The following is a 16,767-nucleotide window of genomic DNA, read 5'->3' as shown; positions in this document are numbered from 1 at the left end:
GTTTTCTTCTAGGGTTTTTATGGTTTTAGGTCTAACATTTAAACCTCTAATCCATCTTGAATTAATTTTCATATAAGGAGTAAGGAAAGGATCCAGTTTCAGCTTTCTACTTATGGCTAGCCAGTTTTCCCGGCACCATTTATTAAGTAGGGAATCCTTTCCCCATTTCTTGTTTTTGCCAGGTTTGTCAAATATCAGATTTTTGTAGCTGTGTGGTATTATTTCTGAGGCCTCTGTTCTGTTCCATTGGTCTATATCTCTGTTTTGGTACCAGTACCATGCTGTTTTGGTTACTGTAGCCTTGTAGTATAGTTTGAAGTCAGGTAAAATGATGCCTCCAGCTTTGTTCTTTTGGCTTAGGATTGTCTTGGCAATGCGGGCTCTTTTTTGGTTCCATATGAACTTTAAAGCAGTTTTTTCCAATTCTGTGAAGAAAGTCATTGGTAGCTTAATGGGGATGGCATTGAATCTATACATTACCTTGGGCAGTATGGCCATTTTCACAATATTGATTCTTCCAATCCATGAGCATGGTATGTTCTTCCTTTTGTTTGTGTCCTCTTTTATTTCACTGAGCAGTGGTTTGTAGTTCTCCTTGAAGAGGTCCTTTACATCCCTTGCAGAAAACCAAATACCACATGTTCTCACTCATAGGTGGGATTTGAGCAGTGAGATCACTTGGACACAGGAAGGGGAACATCACACACTGGGTCCTATTGTGGGGCGGTGGGGAGGGATAGCATTAGGAGATATACCTAATGTAAATGACGAGTTAATGGGTGCAGCACACCAACATGGCACATGTATACATATGTAACAAACCTGCACGTTGTGCACATGTGCCCTAGAACTTAAAGTATAAAAAAAAAAAAGGTTTGTCATGTATCTAAGTTGAAAAGGGACAAGAATAAACAAAGTTCTTGAATTCATCGATGGAGATTTATAAGGACTTATTTATCTAAAGTATTTAGATATTGTATATCTCATTTTAATTTCTGTATATATTAGCTTCTTTTTCACTAATAGGCCTACTCGACATCGAAGTATGGTACAAAAAATCCTGGCAAACCCTCTGATGGGCTCACTTGGGTCATTGACTTTTCCTTGAACTTGTCACTGTAATCGGGGAGACATGGGCCTGTGAAAAGATGTAATCTACCATTCTTAACATATCAAGGAATGGAAAAAGCAATTTTCCCAAAGAAGCAGGGCAGGACATACAGGCCCATCCAAACACAGAACAATCGCTATGAGCTCAGAAGCCACTCATGGTTTTCTGCCTAATGGTTGAAATCATTTAAACGAATATTTTCCAAACTCATTTGATGACCTAGCTTTATTTTCTTTTACATAATCATTAACAATAAAAAACCACTTTTAAAGGACTCCATTTTGTTAAACATTTTATAGACATGAACTTTTCAAATATGTTTATCTGTGCTCATGTTTCATCAGCAAAACTTTCATAGACTAGCCAGATTTCTGCAATGTAACCTCTTCTGATCCTTTCAGCATAACTGGTTGAAATATGTATGCTAAAGCAAACAAATTTGATGATATATTTTATCTTTTAAATATCTATAAAACTATGCTTACAAGATCACATTTGTAGAGCAAAAAGTTTTAAATGTGAAACATGAGTCTTTTTTAAAATTTAGAGTGGAAATTTACAGTTCTCTTTATTCTGTGAGACTTTCCAGGCATATTATTTAACTTCCTTTGTTTTCCATATCCTAACGTGCTAAGGAAGTGGCAAAGAAAAAACAACCTCAGCTTTAAAATGACTTCCCCTTTGGAGAACTATGAACTCAGTTTTACAGTATTGTCATTTCCAAATAGCAGATCTGTTTTCACCGCATGAGTACACTTCTGAGATTATATATAACAGGACCCAGGAGTTAAATCAGGACTCAGGAAGAGATAGTCCCATAATGATGCTGCCTCAAAACTCTTGGCATATTGGTAAGGGTTTACTTATATTTTGCTCTGCCATTTGGGAGATGGTGGGTATAGTAAGAATACGTGTAACAACAGACAGATATAAATATTATGTAGTAAGGTAAAAAGAAAACAGGACATGAGAAATGTAAAAAAATTGGAAGTTTTGTGGAACTTAGAGTAGCAGCAGATTGAAATCCAAGAAAGGAGGAAATCATTAATAAAGTAAACAGAAAATGTGTTCTAAAGACTGGAGATTAGAAGTCACACAAGGATATAAAGTTGTGGAAATGGAAAGAAGGGATAAATTAGAAACTTATTGTTCTCAAGTACCAGGTACTACAGTAAATGCTTTAGGTCATTTCAATTTAATTCACGCATGTAACCTATTTTACAGATATTATTGTCTCCACTGGTAGATGGAACATGAAGACTTATAAGGACTAACTGATTTATGTAAGATCATATAGTAGAATCTAAAGTATAATTTAAATTCAGGACCAGCTAAGTCTGAGCCCTTGATCTTTCTGCTATAAATTTTAATAAAACAAATAAATAAAAAGACATTATGATAAAAAACAAAGAATAAGTCCTTGATGGACCCTAAAGAGTAAGGACTCAGAAAGGAACATATGGCTAAGAAGTATTTCAGAGCACATCTGAAATTAGTAGTATCCTTTCAACTTGCACTTCATAGACATTTAGTGGAAATAAAGAATCACGAAGGGAGGTTTTTGCTGTATTCGGGACTTATAACTCCTAAATAGGATTGAGGCTTTTGAAAATGCAGTGCTCCTTCTGTTGGCACTGTGTCTCTGTGCCATTCCTCAGTGCAATTACTACAAACAGCTTAATATTTTGTAACTATTTTGCTTGTGACTAAAGACCAGCATATTTCTAGAAAACCAGCAGAAATTCTGATATTTTCAAAGCCTTCTTTTGAAAAGGCTTTCTACAGTTTGAGAAGCTTGGCTGCCTTCTATCTGGCAAGACTCATCTTAATGAATTACAGTTTTCATAATTCATGTGTGTTACTTAAAAGATAATATTATTTAACTTTCAACATGCTATCTGCCGTGTATCTAATTAGAAAAGGAATGGGAAAGATGAAGGTCTTGAATTGGTGAGATGGTATTAGATATATAGAGGGTCACAAGTTCTGGCAATTATACTTTAATAGTTCCCCTTCTCAAGACTTTCCTACTGCACTGTTTGTTCACGTTCATCAGATCTTGATTGTGTTGGTGTCAGAGCTTACTATCCTTTTCTTCTTTATAGTTCATCTTTAGCTCTAACCATTCTTACAAATGGGCACTCAGAGTTTCCTGGAAGGATTTAGGCAGATGAAATGACCTCCTAGGATAATCATACACATGAGGTTTGATGGAACTAAATATTCTTATCATTAGGAACAAAAGAAATAAGAGAAAAAAGAAGACCAACTTAATAAGTGTTTTGGACAAGATGGAAAAGAAGGAAATTGTCCATTCCACACTTATTTCTCCCTGTTTGGTTCTATAGGGAGGATTTTCTCTTGATTTGGGTACATTTTCCAAGAATGATGGATGTGACTGATGATAGTTGTAATAATAATGTCTCCTCTATGGTTATTGCTGACTGTTGCCAAACTCACTTGGGATTGCTTCTTCTTAGAGAAGTGCCCAGGATCCATTTTAGTTTCAAAGCATCACTTGAGAAACTAAAGATGTCCACCAAAGCAGCTCGCGCCTTCTGTCTCTGCTTTTGCATGGCCCAAGCAGCATGGGCCTTTCCACGTTGGGTACTGTTCCTTCTGTCCTCTTAGGGTTGTTGTTTTTTGTTGTCTGGGATTATACATGCTCAGTTTAACTCTGACTTCATCTTTTCCGTAAGATACTAATGAAAATACTATTTAAGATAGTTCTGTAGCAGTTACAGCTGTTACATACTCCTCAAGTAAACAGGATGATAAATATTATTTTTAAGTATTTCTTATATATTTATTTATCCCTATGAATTAATCATCCCATCTTCCTTTAAAATAATCTTTCTATAATGTAAATTTTATTTATTACACCCTGATTAAATTCTTTAAAGTCTCCAAATAACTTTCAGAATAAATTCTCAACTCCTTCGCTTGTGTATTGCTCTTGCCTATCTCAATTCATTCTTTCTGCACATGTGTAGCATAAACTTTATTAGATGCAGAACTGAGCATGACTGAAAAGACAGGGAGAAGTGAGGAAGTGGCAAGATTCTGTAGGAATAATAACATAGTGACCCTGAAGAAAAGTGGATAGCTTTGGTAAATAATCATGAGCTCAATCAGCAGTTATTATAGTGACCTCCAAATGTTGATTTGCTTGTACATTCCAGTCACAAGCCACTGAGTGGAATGCAGGCAAGAACTCTTATTCATTCCTCTGTTCCCATAATGAAGCACAAGATCTGGTACATATGTCATACTCAAAAAAGGAGCAAATGAATGAACAAAGTAGGGCGATAACGTTAGGAGGAAAAACACATTAGTAAAACTGAGGGAGAGGGTCAAAGGGTTGAGAAGTAAAAATAACTCAATAACCCAAAATGCTAATCAATTACCCCAAACAGCCACAAAATATATTTGGACATAGAATACAATTTTTCAATGAATCATGTACTAAAATATCTGCCCTGTTACAAACCATTTGGTGCCTTTCCATCACAAACAGGAGCTAATCCTGTGGCTTTTCCTGGGAAAAGGACTTTCTTTTGTGGTATCCTTGACAGGTGGAAGAATAATTCATCTTACTCCTTCTATTTTATTTTGGATTTAAGTCATTGAGGTCATCTGACATTTCTTAGAAATACATGAAATTCTACCCTGCTATATTTTGTTTCTCCAGATTTTGGAAGATGCTGCTGTCATCAGAACCTTTTCTCTGCTATGGTAACTTGCATCCTGCTCCTGAATTCCTGCTTTCTCATCAGCAGTTTTAGTGAGTTCTGATGGATGATGACTTTTGGGCTTACAATCCTTTATCCTACCTTATCCCTACTCACTACCCTAAATGCATATTTTGAGGGAAATAGAACATGTAAAAATAATGTTGGACCTTCAGTAGCTATATCCTGTAAATAAAGGTGTCTAAATTATTTTTATGCATTTCATATTAAATTTTTTGTTGACATTTTTCTCCTTCAGATAAAGATAATTTCCAAGTTCGGCCGGGCACAGTGGCTCAGGCCTGTAATCTCAGCACTTTGGGAGGCCAAGGCGGGGAGATCACCTGAGGTCAGGAGTTCAAGACCAGCCTGGCCAACATAGTGAAACCACGTCTCTATTAAAAACACAAAAATTAGCTGGGTGTGGTGGTTGCGCCTATAACCCCAGCTACCTGGGGGGCTGAGGCGGGAGAATTGCTTGAACCCAGGAGGCGGAGGTTACAGTGAGCCTAGATTATGCCACTACACTCTAGCCTGGGCGACAGAGCAAGACTCCATCTCAAAAAAAATAAATAAAGAAAAAAGATAAAGATAGTTTCCAAATGTAAAATGTCTCATTGAAAAAATATGGATATTGTATTTTGCAAATAGAAAATAGGTTAATAAAACTTACAAGTTACAGAAATCAAAGAATTAAACAAAATTAAAAACATATATGTGTTATACACCATGGAATACTATGCAGCCATAAAAAAGGATGAATTCATGTCCTTTGTAGGGACATGGATGAAGCTGGAAACCATCATTCTGAGCAAACTATCTCAAGGACAGAAAACCAAGCACTGCATGTTCTCACTCATAAGGTGGGAACTAAACAGTGAGAACACTTGGACACAGGGTGGAGAACATCACACACTGGGGCTTGTCACAGGGTGGGAGGATGGGGGAGGGATAGCATTAGGAGAAATACCTAATGTAAATAACGAGTTAATGGGTGCAGCACACCAACACAGCGCATGTATACATATGTAACAAACCTGCCACATTGTTCACATGTACCCTAGACACTTAAAGTACAATAAAAAAATATATATATATATATAGTTAATATATTAAAGCCAGAGAAAAGCACTGTGTGTTAAAATACCAATTTGTGGCATTTTTTATAGTTTTATATAAAATGTTTTAAGAAAATTTTGCATTATATTTTATCTATTGGTTATTACCTGTATAGTTCTTTAACATTTTTATTTTATCACATATCACTTATGATACCTTGTTTTATTGGCTGTGTAGTTTTCCATCATTTGGATATACCCAAATAGATTTTAATAAGACTTTATGAGTGATTATTGAAGTTATTTAATTGCTTGGTATTTCAATAATTTTCAAATATATTACATTTCATAGATCTGACACAGAAATTATTTTAAGGTTTTCATTATTTTCTATATTTTCATTAGTGCCAAATTTGTAGTTTAAATAAAATTTTATTGTTGTTAAAGTAGATTCTTTTTTTTAAAGAGACAGAGCTTCACTCTGTCACCCAGGCTGGAGTGCAGCTACAGATGTGTGCCACTATACTCAGCTAATTAAAAAATTTTTTTGTATAGATAGAGTCTCACTATGTTGTCCAGGCTGATCTGGAACTCCTGGCCTCAAGCAATCCTCCCACCTCTGCCTTTCTAAGTGCTGAAATTACAGACATGAGTCATGGCTTCTGGGCTAAATTAACATTTTAAATGCTGTTGAAATTTAATCATGGTATTCAAATGATTATTTTAATTGAATGCTTACTTTATTTGTGCAATTTTCTTATTTCTGTTTAATCTTAGATACTATTACTATATCTTTGTATACTCCAAAATAGTATTGGTTCTTGCCCAGTTACAAATATTTTGATTAATGTATTTGTTTTGTTTTGTTTTGTTTTTTGAGATGGAGTCTCGCTCAGTCGCCCAGGCTGGAGTGCAGTGGCGTGATCTCGGCTCACTGCAAGCTCCGCCTCCCGGGTTTACGCCATTCTCCTGCCTCAGCCTCCTGAGTAGCTGGGACTACAGGCGCCCGCCACCACGCCCGGCTAATTTTTTGCATTTTCAGTGGAGACGGAGTTTCACCTTGTTAGCCAGGATGGTCTCAGTTTCCTGACCTCGTGATCCGCCCGCCTCGGCCTCCCAAAGTGCTGAGATTACAGGCCTGAGCCACCGCGCCTGGCCAATGTATTTGCTTTTAAAATGCTTTACATTTCTTGCTGTTTAATATTGTATTTTATTAGACAAAAATGGCCATTTTACAACACATATACAAATCATTAAGCTAATGTAATGTCACACATAAATCCATTCCTCAAACAGGTAACTGGATTTTTATCAACCACTTTTTTCTAAGTATGTTTTCTTCTTCTCTCCCACCTACCTTCCAACCCCACCAGAGATAATGTCTATCATGAATTGTGCATTTCTCACTACCTTACTTTTTAATAATAAAATACTTTCTAATAATATGATAGATAACAGATGCAGAAATAATGTATTGTTTAGTTTTGCTTATTTTAAGCTTTATAATATATCAAACTGCATTTAGTGTTCTGGGACTTGCTTTTATCTTTCAATATTATATTTCTAAGCTTCATCTCTGTTGTTACAATGGCTATAATTAATTCACTTTTCATTAAGCAAAATATATTATCTTGTATAAATGAATATTCCCAATGAATTCATCTATTATCCTGTCAATAGTTATTTGGATTTTTCATTACTATGGTCAAATATACTGCTATAAATATGTCTCTGGTGCAGATTTGTGGGCATTTACTAGGGTCTATAGGTAGAAGTAGAATTACCAGGTTCTGGGATGTGCATGTTTTCAACTTTACCAAATAGGATGAATTCTGCCAACAATGTATATGTATTTTCAGTGACCCATATCCTCACTAATATTTTAAATATTCAGAGTTCTAAAGTTTTGCCAATCAAGAGAGTGTAAAGCTATATCTTTTCATCTTATCTTTCAATTTCCTTAAGACTAACAAGTTTAGGCATTTCTCCATGTATTTAATGGTCATGCCTTTTGTTTTCTTCTGTGAAATATCTGTTCAAGTCATTTGCCCATTTTGCTTATTTTTCTAAATACATACATTTAAAAAATATAATCTATAGACTTTTCCATAGTCATAATATGTGTTGCTAATATATTCTTCACATTTGTGACTTTTCACTTTTTATATGGTGTATTTTGAAGAATAGAAGTTCTTAATTTATCAAGTTTTCCTCAATAATTTTTATCACAACTTGGTAGAAATTTGGTATGTCTAAAAATTCAGTAGAAATCCTAATGTACACATTGAAAAAATACCTTAATCAATATATTAAAAAAAAAGAAATGGCAAATATCAATCATTATTAGAATATATATCTCTGTGTATGTGTGTGTGCGTGTGTACCAACTACATTTTTAAGAGCTTTCATTAGACTTATGAGTTATATGATATGGGCACAGGCATTAGAATGCCCCTCACACACATTTCAACTAAAAAGAAAAATGTACATATAGAAAGAAATAGGAAACAATAGGAGCACTAGGAACTCAGAAAGAGAAATATAAGGAAACCAAAATTTCTGGTTATTCTCATGAGTATAGTATAGGCAAGACCACACTGAATGAAGACTTATGGTTAACTCACAATCCACTTTCAGAAAGAATATTGTTATCTCTTGTGAAAAATATATTCTCACTGAGCCATTGTGGACTGAAACTCAGAAATGGGAAGCCTTTTCTATTGTATTCTCTCGCCCTGTTTCTCTCTCTCTCTCTCTCTGTCTCTTCCTCTCTCCTTCTCTTTCTTTCTCTTTTTCCCTTTTTCTTCCTCCTTATTACTTCTCTCTGTCCCTTTGGCTCACTTGCTCTTCTTACTAACACACCCTCTCATCGTCATCATATGCGCAGAGTTCATAAAGTTTCACGTTGAAAAGTCATGGTTGCTTTAAAGTTTTCTCCCTTCACACTGGCTTCCCAATTACATTTTTATTGTCTGTTCCTCAAAATTTTGGCTTACAAGTAGATTTAGGTTAATATTAATTTCACTTGTTTTAAGTGGATATTTTTCACCTAGGATTTTTTAAAATCCATTTTACTTGTTTCAAATTTTTAAGATGGGATTACGAGTAGTCAGTGGTCATCTGAAGGACTGACCTTTTCTGAAGTGGTTGTCTACCTGTGATCCACAGAGCTGATGATTAGGGAAGGTGGAGTAACATACTACAATCATGGATGACTAGGTCTCCTCCAGCAAAGCCTATTGCAGAATGTATTTAAAACATTTGAGGATATAAATACTCAAAAGTATTTAATGCTGTAGATTTTATTGAGTAGAAAATTATGTCAGCCTTACAGGATGTTTTCAATTGTTAAGTATATAAAACATCTCCTTCAAAAATATGAGGTGGAATCCTCAGATACAGATTATTTTGAAACTGACTAGCCAAGGGACTTTCTTTCATTCTGCCTGCAAAACAGCCAACCTTACCTTTTCTGTGGTTTATATTGGTGGGAATTGCACAGAACGGAAAATTTCTTTCCCTTCTTTTATTTTCACATTACAATGCAAAGCAAAACTATGCTGCAATGTGGTCTCTAGTTTCCTTTCATGAAAAATTAAAGCTTCTCACCTCGAATTTTCTCATTTTTCTTTTCTCTCTACTATAAGTTCTAATAACAACATTTAAGCTAAATGATCATCATCCATCTCACCTACTTATATTATTTCTGCCTTCTAATCTTTGCCATCTCTAGTATATGTTTCTGTCTTTCTTGTAGATGGAACAGATTTGGAGTTGAGGCTGGTCGATGGAGATGGTCCCTGCGCTGGCAGAGTGGAGGTGAAATTCCAGGGACAGTGGGGAACTGTGTGTGATGATGGGTGGAACCCTGCTGCCTCAATTGTCGTGTGCAAACAGCTTGGATGTCCATTTTCTTTCGCCATGTTTCATTTTGGACAAGCCGTGACTAGATATGGAAAAATTTGGCTTGATGATGTTTCCTGTTATGGAAATGAGTCAGCTCTCTGGGAATGTCAACACCGGGAATGGGGAAGCCATGATTGTAATCATGGAGAAGATGTTGGTGTGAACTGTTATGGTAAGAGTCTAACTAGAGTAGGAAGGCAAGGTAAGACCTACCCTCAGGAATCATCTGCTGGAAGGTAGGGGTTTCTATTTTGACTTTAATAGTATCCCTCTGGGAGGTGTAGAAAATATTTTATATACTCTACCCTTCCCTTACTTCCAAAGTAATGTTTAATTGCTTTTCTTTTTATAACTGTAACTGAGTTTAGAAAGAAATGGAGAGAGAGACAGACAGACAGAGAGAGAGAGAGAATATATTACAGTTACCAATGTAATATCTTTATCATAACTGTAATTGAGTTTAGAAAGAAATTAAGAAGGTTGGGAGCAGGGATAGTTTTGATTTCAGTGCCCTTTTTCATGTACCAGGTACACTAACAGAACAAATATTTTCTGAAAAATGAGGTATAAAATTAAAGCAAAACGATAAAGAATATCATGCTAATGATTGATTTTTTCACCTAGGATTTTTGTTTGTTTGTTTGTGTATTTGTGTTTAGGAAACAGTCTCACCTACCCCTCCTATAAGTATTTTCAGTTAGGTTTTTTTTTTTTTTTTTTTTGGTAACTTCATTCATAACAGGGCTATCTTCTAAGAATCCTTTTGATTTTATTTCAGGTTCAAAATTGAATCAATTTTTCATATGTCTGCTTGTCTTTCTCATAGGTGAAGCCAATCTGGGTTTGAGGCTAGTGGATGGAAACAGCTCCTGTTCAGGGAGAGTGGAGGTGAAATTCCGAGAAAGGTGGGGGACCATATGTGATGATGGGTGGAACTTGAATACTGCTGCCGTGGTATGCAGGCAACTAGGATGTCCATCTTCTTTTATTTCTTCTGGAGTTGTTGATAGCCCTGCTGTATTGCGCCCCATTTGGCTGGATGACATTATATGCCAGGGGAATGAGTTGGCAATCTGGAATTGCAGACATCGTGGATGGGGAAATCATGACTGCAGTCACTATGAGGATGTCACATTAACTTGTTATGGTAAGAGCTCAAGACATGTAGAAGAAAGGAACAATTTGTTTAGAAATAGTATGTATGGAAAGAAAAAGGTCAATCATTCTCTGGAGAAGAGTTTTCTCTGGTTATAACAAAATTTTGTTACCCCTGAAATTGCTCCATTCTGGAGTTTTCCTAAACACTCTTCCTAAAATTGCTCTTCCTAACAAATGTAAAGCACATTCTGAGTTTTAATATTTCCAATTACTCAGCAGTATTCCATAGGCTGATCAAATCTTTTTTCTAAAAACCTTTTTCAAATAACTTCCTGACATAATATCATATTTTCCCCTTCTTACTCTGATGTCACTCATTCTTAGTCTAGTTTCCCCACTTTACTAATTCTTTCCAGCTACCAAAACTTAGATTTCATCAGGACTAAGTCCCTAATCTCACACTACACTCTTTCCCTTGGCAATTTACTTTCTTAGCGTAACAAAAATTCCACACCAGACACCTCCTAAGAGCTCTAGATACATATATCCGTGTGCCTACGAAGGGTCCAAAATGTACTTGAACCCTTAACGTTTCCAAAAGTAAGCTTATTATCCTTGTTTACTCATCATCAAATCTTCCTAAGCTCAGTAAATAGTATTACTTCCCACTTGATTGTTCAAGTCAGAAATCTAAGGGAACACTTTTTTTTTTTTATACTTTAAGTTCTGGGTACATGTGCACAACGTGCAGGTTTGTTACATAGGTATACATGTGCCATATTGGTTTGCTGCACCCATCAACTCGTCATTTGCATTAGGTATTTCTCCTAATGCTATCCTTCCCCCAGTCCCCCACTCCCCGCACGGGCCCCGGTGTGTGATGTTCCCCGCCCTGTGTCTATGTGTTCTTGTTGTTCAACTAGGGGATCACTTTTAAGTCCTTCATTTCTCTGTTAGCACACTATATTCATTACATGACCAGATGGAAATGATTATACTATTTAAATATTTTAAAATGTGGCTTCTTTTTTGGGGGGACAGAGTCTCATTCTGTCGCCCAGGCTGTTGCCCAGGCTAGAGTGCAGTGGCGCAATCTCTGCTAACTGCAACCTCCGCCTCCTGGGTTCCAGCTATTCTCCTGTCTCAGCCTCCTGAGTATCTGGGACTACAGGCACCTGCCACCATGCCCAGCTAAAGTATTTTTAGTAGAGGCGGTGTTTCACCATATTGGCCAGGCTGGTCTTGATCTCCTGACCTTATGATCTGCCCGCCTCAGCCTCCCAAAGTGCTAGGATTACAACCATGAGCCACCACACCCGGCTGAAGAATGTGGCTTCTTTACACCATTTTCATTGCTATCAATATAAACCAAGCAACAATCACTCACCACCTCTAAGAAGTGACTATGGAAAGCAACGACCTCTCCCCAGTGGCCTCTCTGCAGTCATTACAAACACCTTCAAATCTATTCTCCACACTGCAGCGGAAGTGATGTTTTTTGAAGCACATTTATTTGACCTTAAAGTAATACAGGAAATTTCTTATTATCTGCAAGATGTTGCTACTCTCTCCTCTTTTCTGCTTGATCTCTGCTGCGTTCTTTCATGTCCATGATATTTTCCGTCCCACCTCAGAACATTGAGACATTCTTTTCCTCTAGGTAGAAAAAAACTCTTCCTCCTTCATTTCTCTTAGCTAAATTTGGTTATCCATTAACGTCATTTTTTTTTTTTTTTTTTTTTTTGAGACGGAGTCTCACTCTGTCGCCCAGGCTGGAGTGCAGTGGCGTGATCTCGGCTCACTGCAAGCTCCACCTCCCGGGTTCACGCCATTCTCCTGCCTCAGCCTCCCCAGTAGCTGGGGCTACAGGCGCCCGCCACCACGCCCGGCTAATTTTTTTGTGTTTTTAGTAGAGACGGGGTTTCACCATGTTCGCCAGGATGGTCTGGATCTCCTGACCTCGTGATCCGCCCGCCTCGGCCTCCCAAAGTGCTGGGATTACAGGCGTGAGCCACCGCGCCCGGCCCATTAACGTCATCTTAAAGAACACTTCCTCAGGGAAGACTTTCTCAAATATAAACATATCCTATTCATATGCTGTGATGGCACTCTGTCCTAATTCTTCTTGTGTTGATAACATTTTAGTTATTTAATTTCTTGCCTTCTCTCAAATATGCTAATACCAGAGGGATGGGAATTATTTTAAACTTATTTATTCCTAACAATTAGCATAGTTTTCAGCAATTTTTTGTGATCTATACATGTTTATGTTTTAACTGGTTAATTTATTAGAAACTCGGGAAGGTGGAAGAGGCATAGAAAATATGATGTCTTTGTTCTTATTCTTAAAATCCAGTTCCTCCCTATCATTTTTTTATGTTTGGAATTTCAGGAAGATACAATATTCTTTAATTTCTAAGTGATCTGTCTCCTACTGGATGACAGAGTTCTTACAAAAAGTGAATAATAATCTGAAAGAACTTAAAGTCTTGGAGTAGTTCAAAGTCAGGAAGAGTACTTAGAACTTTCTGTAAAATCTTCTAATTTCTTCTATTTTTTCTTCTATGAACATCTACAGGTTTGTAAACTCCAATAAATGTTTTGAAATAAAGATACAAATTAGTATCAGATTATTTAATAGGATGACTTACTTAATGTAAGTCTTTAGAATTGGGTTACTGAAATCTGAGGTCTTAAAAGCGGTTTTTCAACAAACAGTATTTCAAAGGGACAAACCCAATTCTCCTGAAGTAAGAAAGGACTTGGTGGCCTCCAAGGGTAGAGAAAACACTGGAGTAGCTGTAACTTAATGAGGAAGGTTGCGTGATAGTTGATGAAGCTGAGGGCTTGTACTCAGAGACTGGGGAGCTATGGCAAGAGTTTTAGACTTTATTTTAATAGCCAAGGGTATTCTTTGAAGGGTTTTATGCAAATAATTACCATGATAAAATTTGATTATTATAATATCATGGGGACTAACTGAATGAACAATAGCTTTTGAGAGCCAAGCTTGGATGCAGAGAAACGAGTTAAGAAGACCCTGAAGGAGGTCAGGTAAGACATGATAGTGGTTTGACTAGGGCTAAAATAGTTAAGATAGAGATAAGTGGATGGATTAGAGTTATAATTACACAACAGCTTTGATAGTACCAAGAGAAGTGAAAAAAGAGGTGAGAAAGAAAGAAGGGTAAGAATTTTTCCCAAATTTCTTATGTGTACAGACTTGTAGCTAGTAGTACCATTTAAAAGCAAGATGCTAAGAGTGTTAGAACATTTTTGAGGTACTTGGAAAATATGTAGGTGGATATTCCCACTGGAAATTCTCAGAAGAAATGTCTGAATTAGAGATATAAATTTAATATCAGCATATCAGCAGTGCTTGAGGACTTTGCAATTGATAAAATCTTGGGAGATTTTAGAGGAATTAAGACAGATATGATTTTGTGGTTTACAAATTTACTATAAAGATAAATCCAAGGAAATTCTTAAAATATTTTTGATAATTTGCAGTAATGCCTACTGAAGTGGACATTTTATTTTGATTTATAAATGTCATAATAGCCCCTAAGAATTCTATTATTTAACCTAAAGTGTGTTTTAATTGTTACATGGTTTGAAAACATTTCTCCTTATGACAGAATGGGGAAGATAAAAGTATCCAGTTACAATTTCAAATTTGAGATAATACCCTTTATTTTACATAGTTTTTTCTTGTTTATTAAACTTTGCTACACATATCTTCTGATTATGTTTAACAATTTTGGCACATAACACAATATTGTATATATAATTATATTTTAAGTCGGTTTTGTAGAAGAAACTAGGATTAAATAATTTGTTATTTATATTTTTACTTTGGTATTGACACCTATAGACTAGTTTGATTGGATTACTTGAGTCTGCAAACATAATTTATTTTATTTCTTCCAGCTACCTGAATGTGAAAGGAACATCAGCAGCAGAATTAGCAAAAGTTAGTTTTATATTTTCACTGCGTTTAAGTGACCACAAATGTCCCCCAAAGTGCAAAACAGAGTATCAAATTCTCGCCAAAATTACAGCTATTGAAAGCAAGTAGTAATGATGAGGGTGGTATATAGGCATAGAAACAAAAGAGAACAAAGGGAAATCAAGTCTAGGTTTGATACAGTACAACTGAATGGGAGAATGAAGAAGTGAGGAAGGGGACTTTAGTCCAGAAGCTGGTAAATCATATGAAAATACTGGCTTACAGTGCGAGAATACTACTCCGAGTGGAGAAAGGAACTACAGAGATAAGTGATAAGTGACAAAGAGATGATTTCGCTAGGGCTTTTTCTTGTTGTGTACTAGACACAATGACTGATTCTGTGAAAAATAAGAAAAAGGTATGTGTTACATATTTTGTCCTCAAGGAACTAATAATCTACTGGGCAAACAGTATGAATACATGCCATCTAAAGAACATTGAAAGTGAATGTATATTTCACACTAAATAGATTCTATTGACTTAAAAAAATTTTTTAAATCAGTACAATTGTCTATGTTATGTAGCTAAATACAATTCTCTAATTTTACTCCTTATTTTAGTTTCTGGATGATAGTTAAAACCATAAAGGGGGTATCTTGGCAATCAAAATAGTCTTGGATTTTACAGTTTTATTTAAAGGTGTTTGGCTTCAGTTACAGATTTTTCAGTTACAGAAACCCAGTTTTGCCGAGGGCAACCAGACATTATCTGATTCAGCAGAATTTATCTGTTACTAAATTTATAATACAATGACATATAAACAAAGCTTCAAATTATTGTTTTGCAATTAGCAATATAACTATCAAGTAGGCCAGAATGTTTTTGAAAATTGCTCAGAATATATACTCTTCATAGGAACTTTATTATATAATTGTATAATAAGTTTGATGAGACTTAACTAAGAACAAAAGAAGCAAGGGAAGTAAGTTATAATTAATCATTGACCAGCACCATTAAATACAGACAGTCTGAAACCTCTCTAACTTGGAAGGATGCCTGCATGAGGGGAATGGATTTTCATGTTCACTGAACAAGAATCACATTCGCAAGTATGACATTGGCAAATTCCTGCTATCTGGCCTGCCTTTAGCATTTTATTAAAGCCCTTAAATGAGTTTGTTTGACATGTAAAAAGCTGTACATATTTAATATACACAACCTGATGAGTTTAAGAAAAACTGTAAACCCATGAAACCATCACCACCATCAAGGCCATAAGAATATGCATCACTTCCCAAAGTTTCTTCCCACCCCTTTTATTATTAATTTTTTGATGGTAAGAACATTTAACATAATACCTACCTTCATAGCTGCTTTTAAGCATGCAGTATTCTATACAGTATCTATAGGTCTTTTGAGGTAGAATGAACATTTTAACAATATTAATTCTTTTAATCCATAAACATGGGATATCTTTCCATGATTTTTATCAATGACTTCTGTTTTCAGAATACAGATATTTCACCTCCTTAGTTAAATTTACTCCCAGGTATTTTATTCTTTGTGATGCCCTTATAAATGGAATTGTTTTCTCAATTTTTTTTCCAGGCAGTTTGTTATCAGTATGTAGAAATGCAACTTTTTAGGCCTGGCACTGTTGCTCACGCGTGTAATCCCAATACTTTGGGAGGCCGAGGCAGGCAGATCACTTGAGATCAGGAGTTCCAGAGCAGCCTGACCAACATGGTGAAACCCCATCTCTACTAAAAATACAAAAATTAGCCAGGCCTGGTGGCACGTGCCTGTAATTCCAGCTACTTGGGAGGCTGAGGCAGGAGAATTGCTTGAACCTGGGAGGCAGTGAGCCAAGATCATGCCATTGCACTCCAGCCTGGGCGACAGAACAAGACTCTG

The 16,767-nt window shown here is 36.1% G+C and overlaps 1 protein-coding gene across 2 annotated transcripts in view; it reads left to right on the top strand.

The window, feature by feature from the left end:
• The window catches only part of CD163L1 (CD163 molecule like 1), a 94,892-nt gene that overhangs the window by 5,558 nt on the left and 72,567 nt on the right, over window positions 1–16,767 (top strand). The window contains exons 1-4 of one of the 2 annotated variants that reach the window (XM_017891840.1): window positions 1,860–1,962; window positions 4,803–4,895; window positions 9,658–9,978; window positions 10,633–10,953. In XM_017891840.1, coding sequence (XP_017747329.1) covers window positions 1,932–1,962; window positions 4,803–4,895; window positions 9,658–9,978; window positions 10,633–10,953 — 766 coding nt within the window. In that variant the 5' untranslated portion in view covers window positions 1,860–1,931. Of the gene's footprint in view, window positions 1–1,859; window positions 1,963–4,802; window positions 4,896–9,657; window positions 9,979–10,632; window positions 10,954–16,767 lie in introns of those variants that run through there. The other variant, XM_017891841.1, reaches the window with a different exon arrangement.

The sequence above is a fragment of the Rhinopithecus bieti genome, unplaced genomic scaffold (genome assembly GCF_001698545.2).
Source record: "Rhinopithecus bieti isolate Rb0 unplaced genomic scaffold, ASM169854v2 scaffold_21022, whole genome shotgun sequence".
Classification (NCBI taxonomy): domain Eukaryota; kingdom Metazoa; phylum Chordata; class Mammalia; order Primates; family Cercopithecidae; genus Rhinopithecus; species Rhinopithecus bieti.
This window is presented reverse-complemented; position numbering and strand designations above follow the sequence as displayed.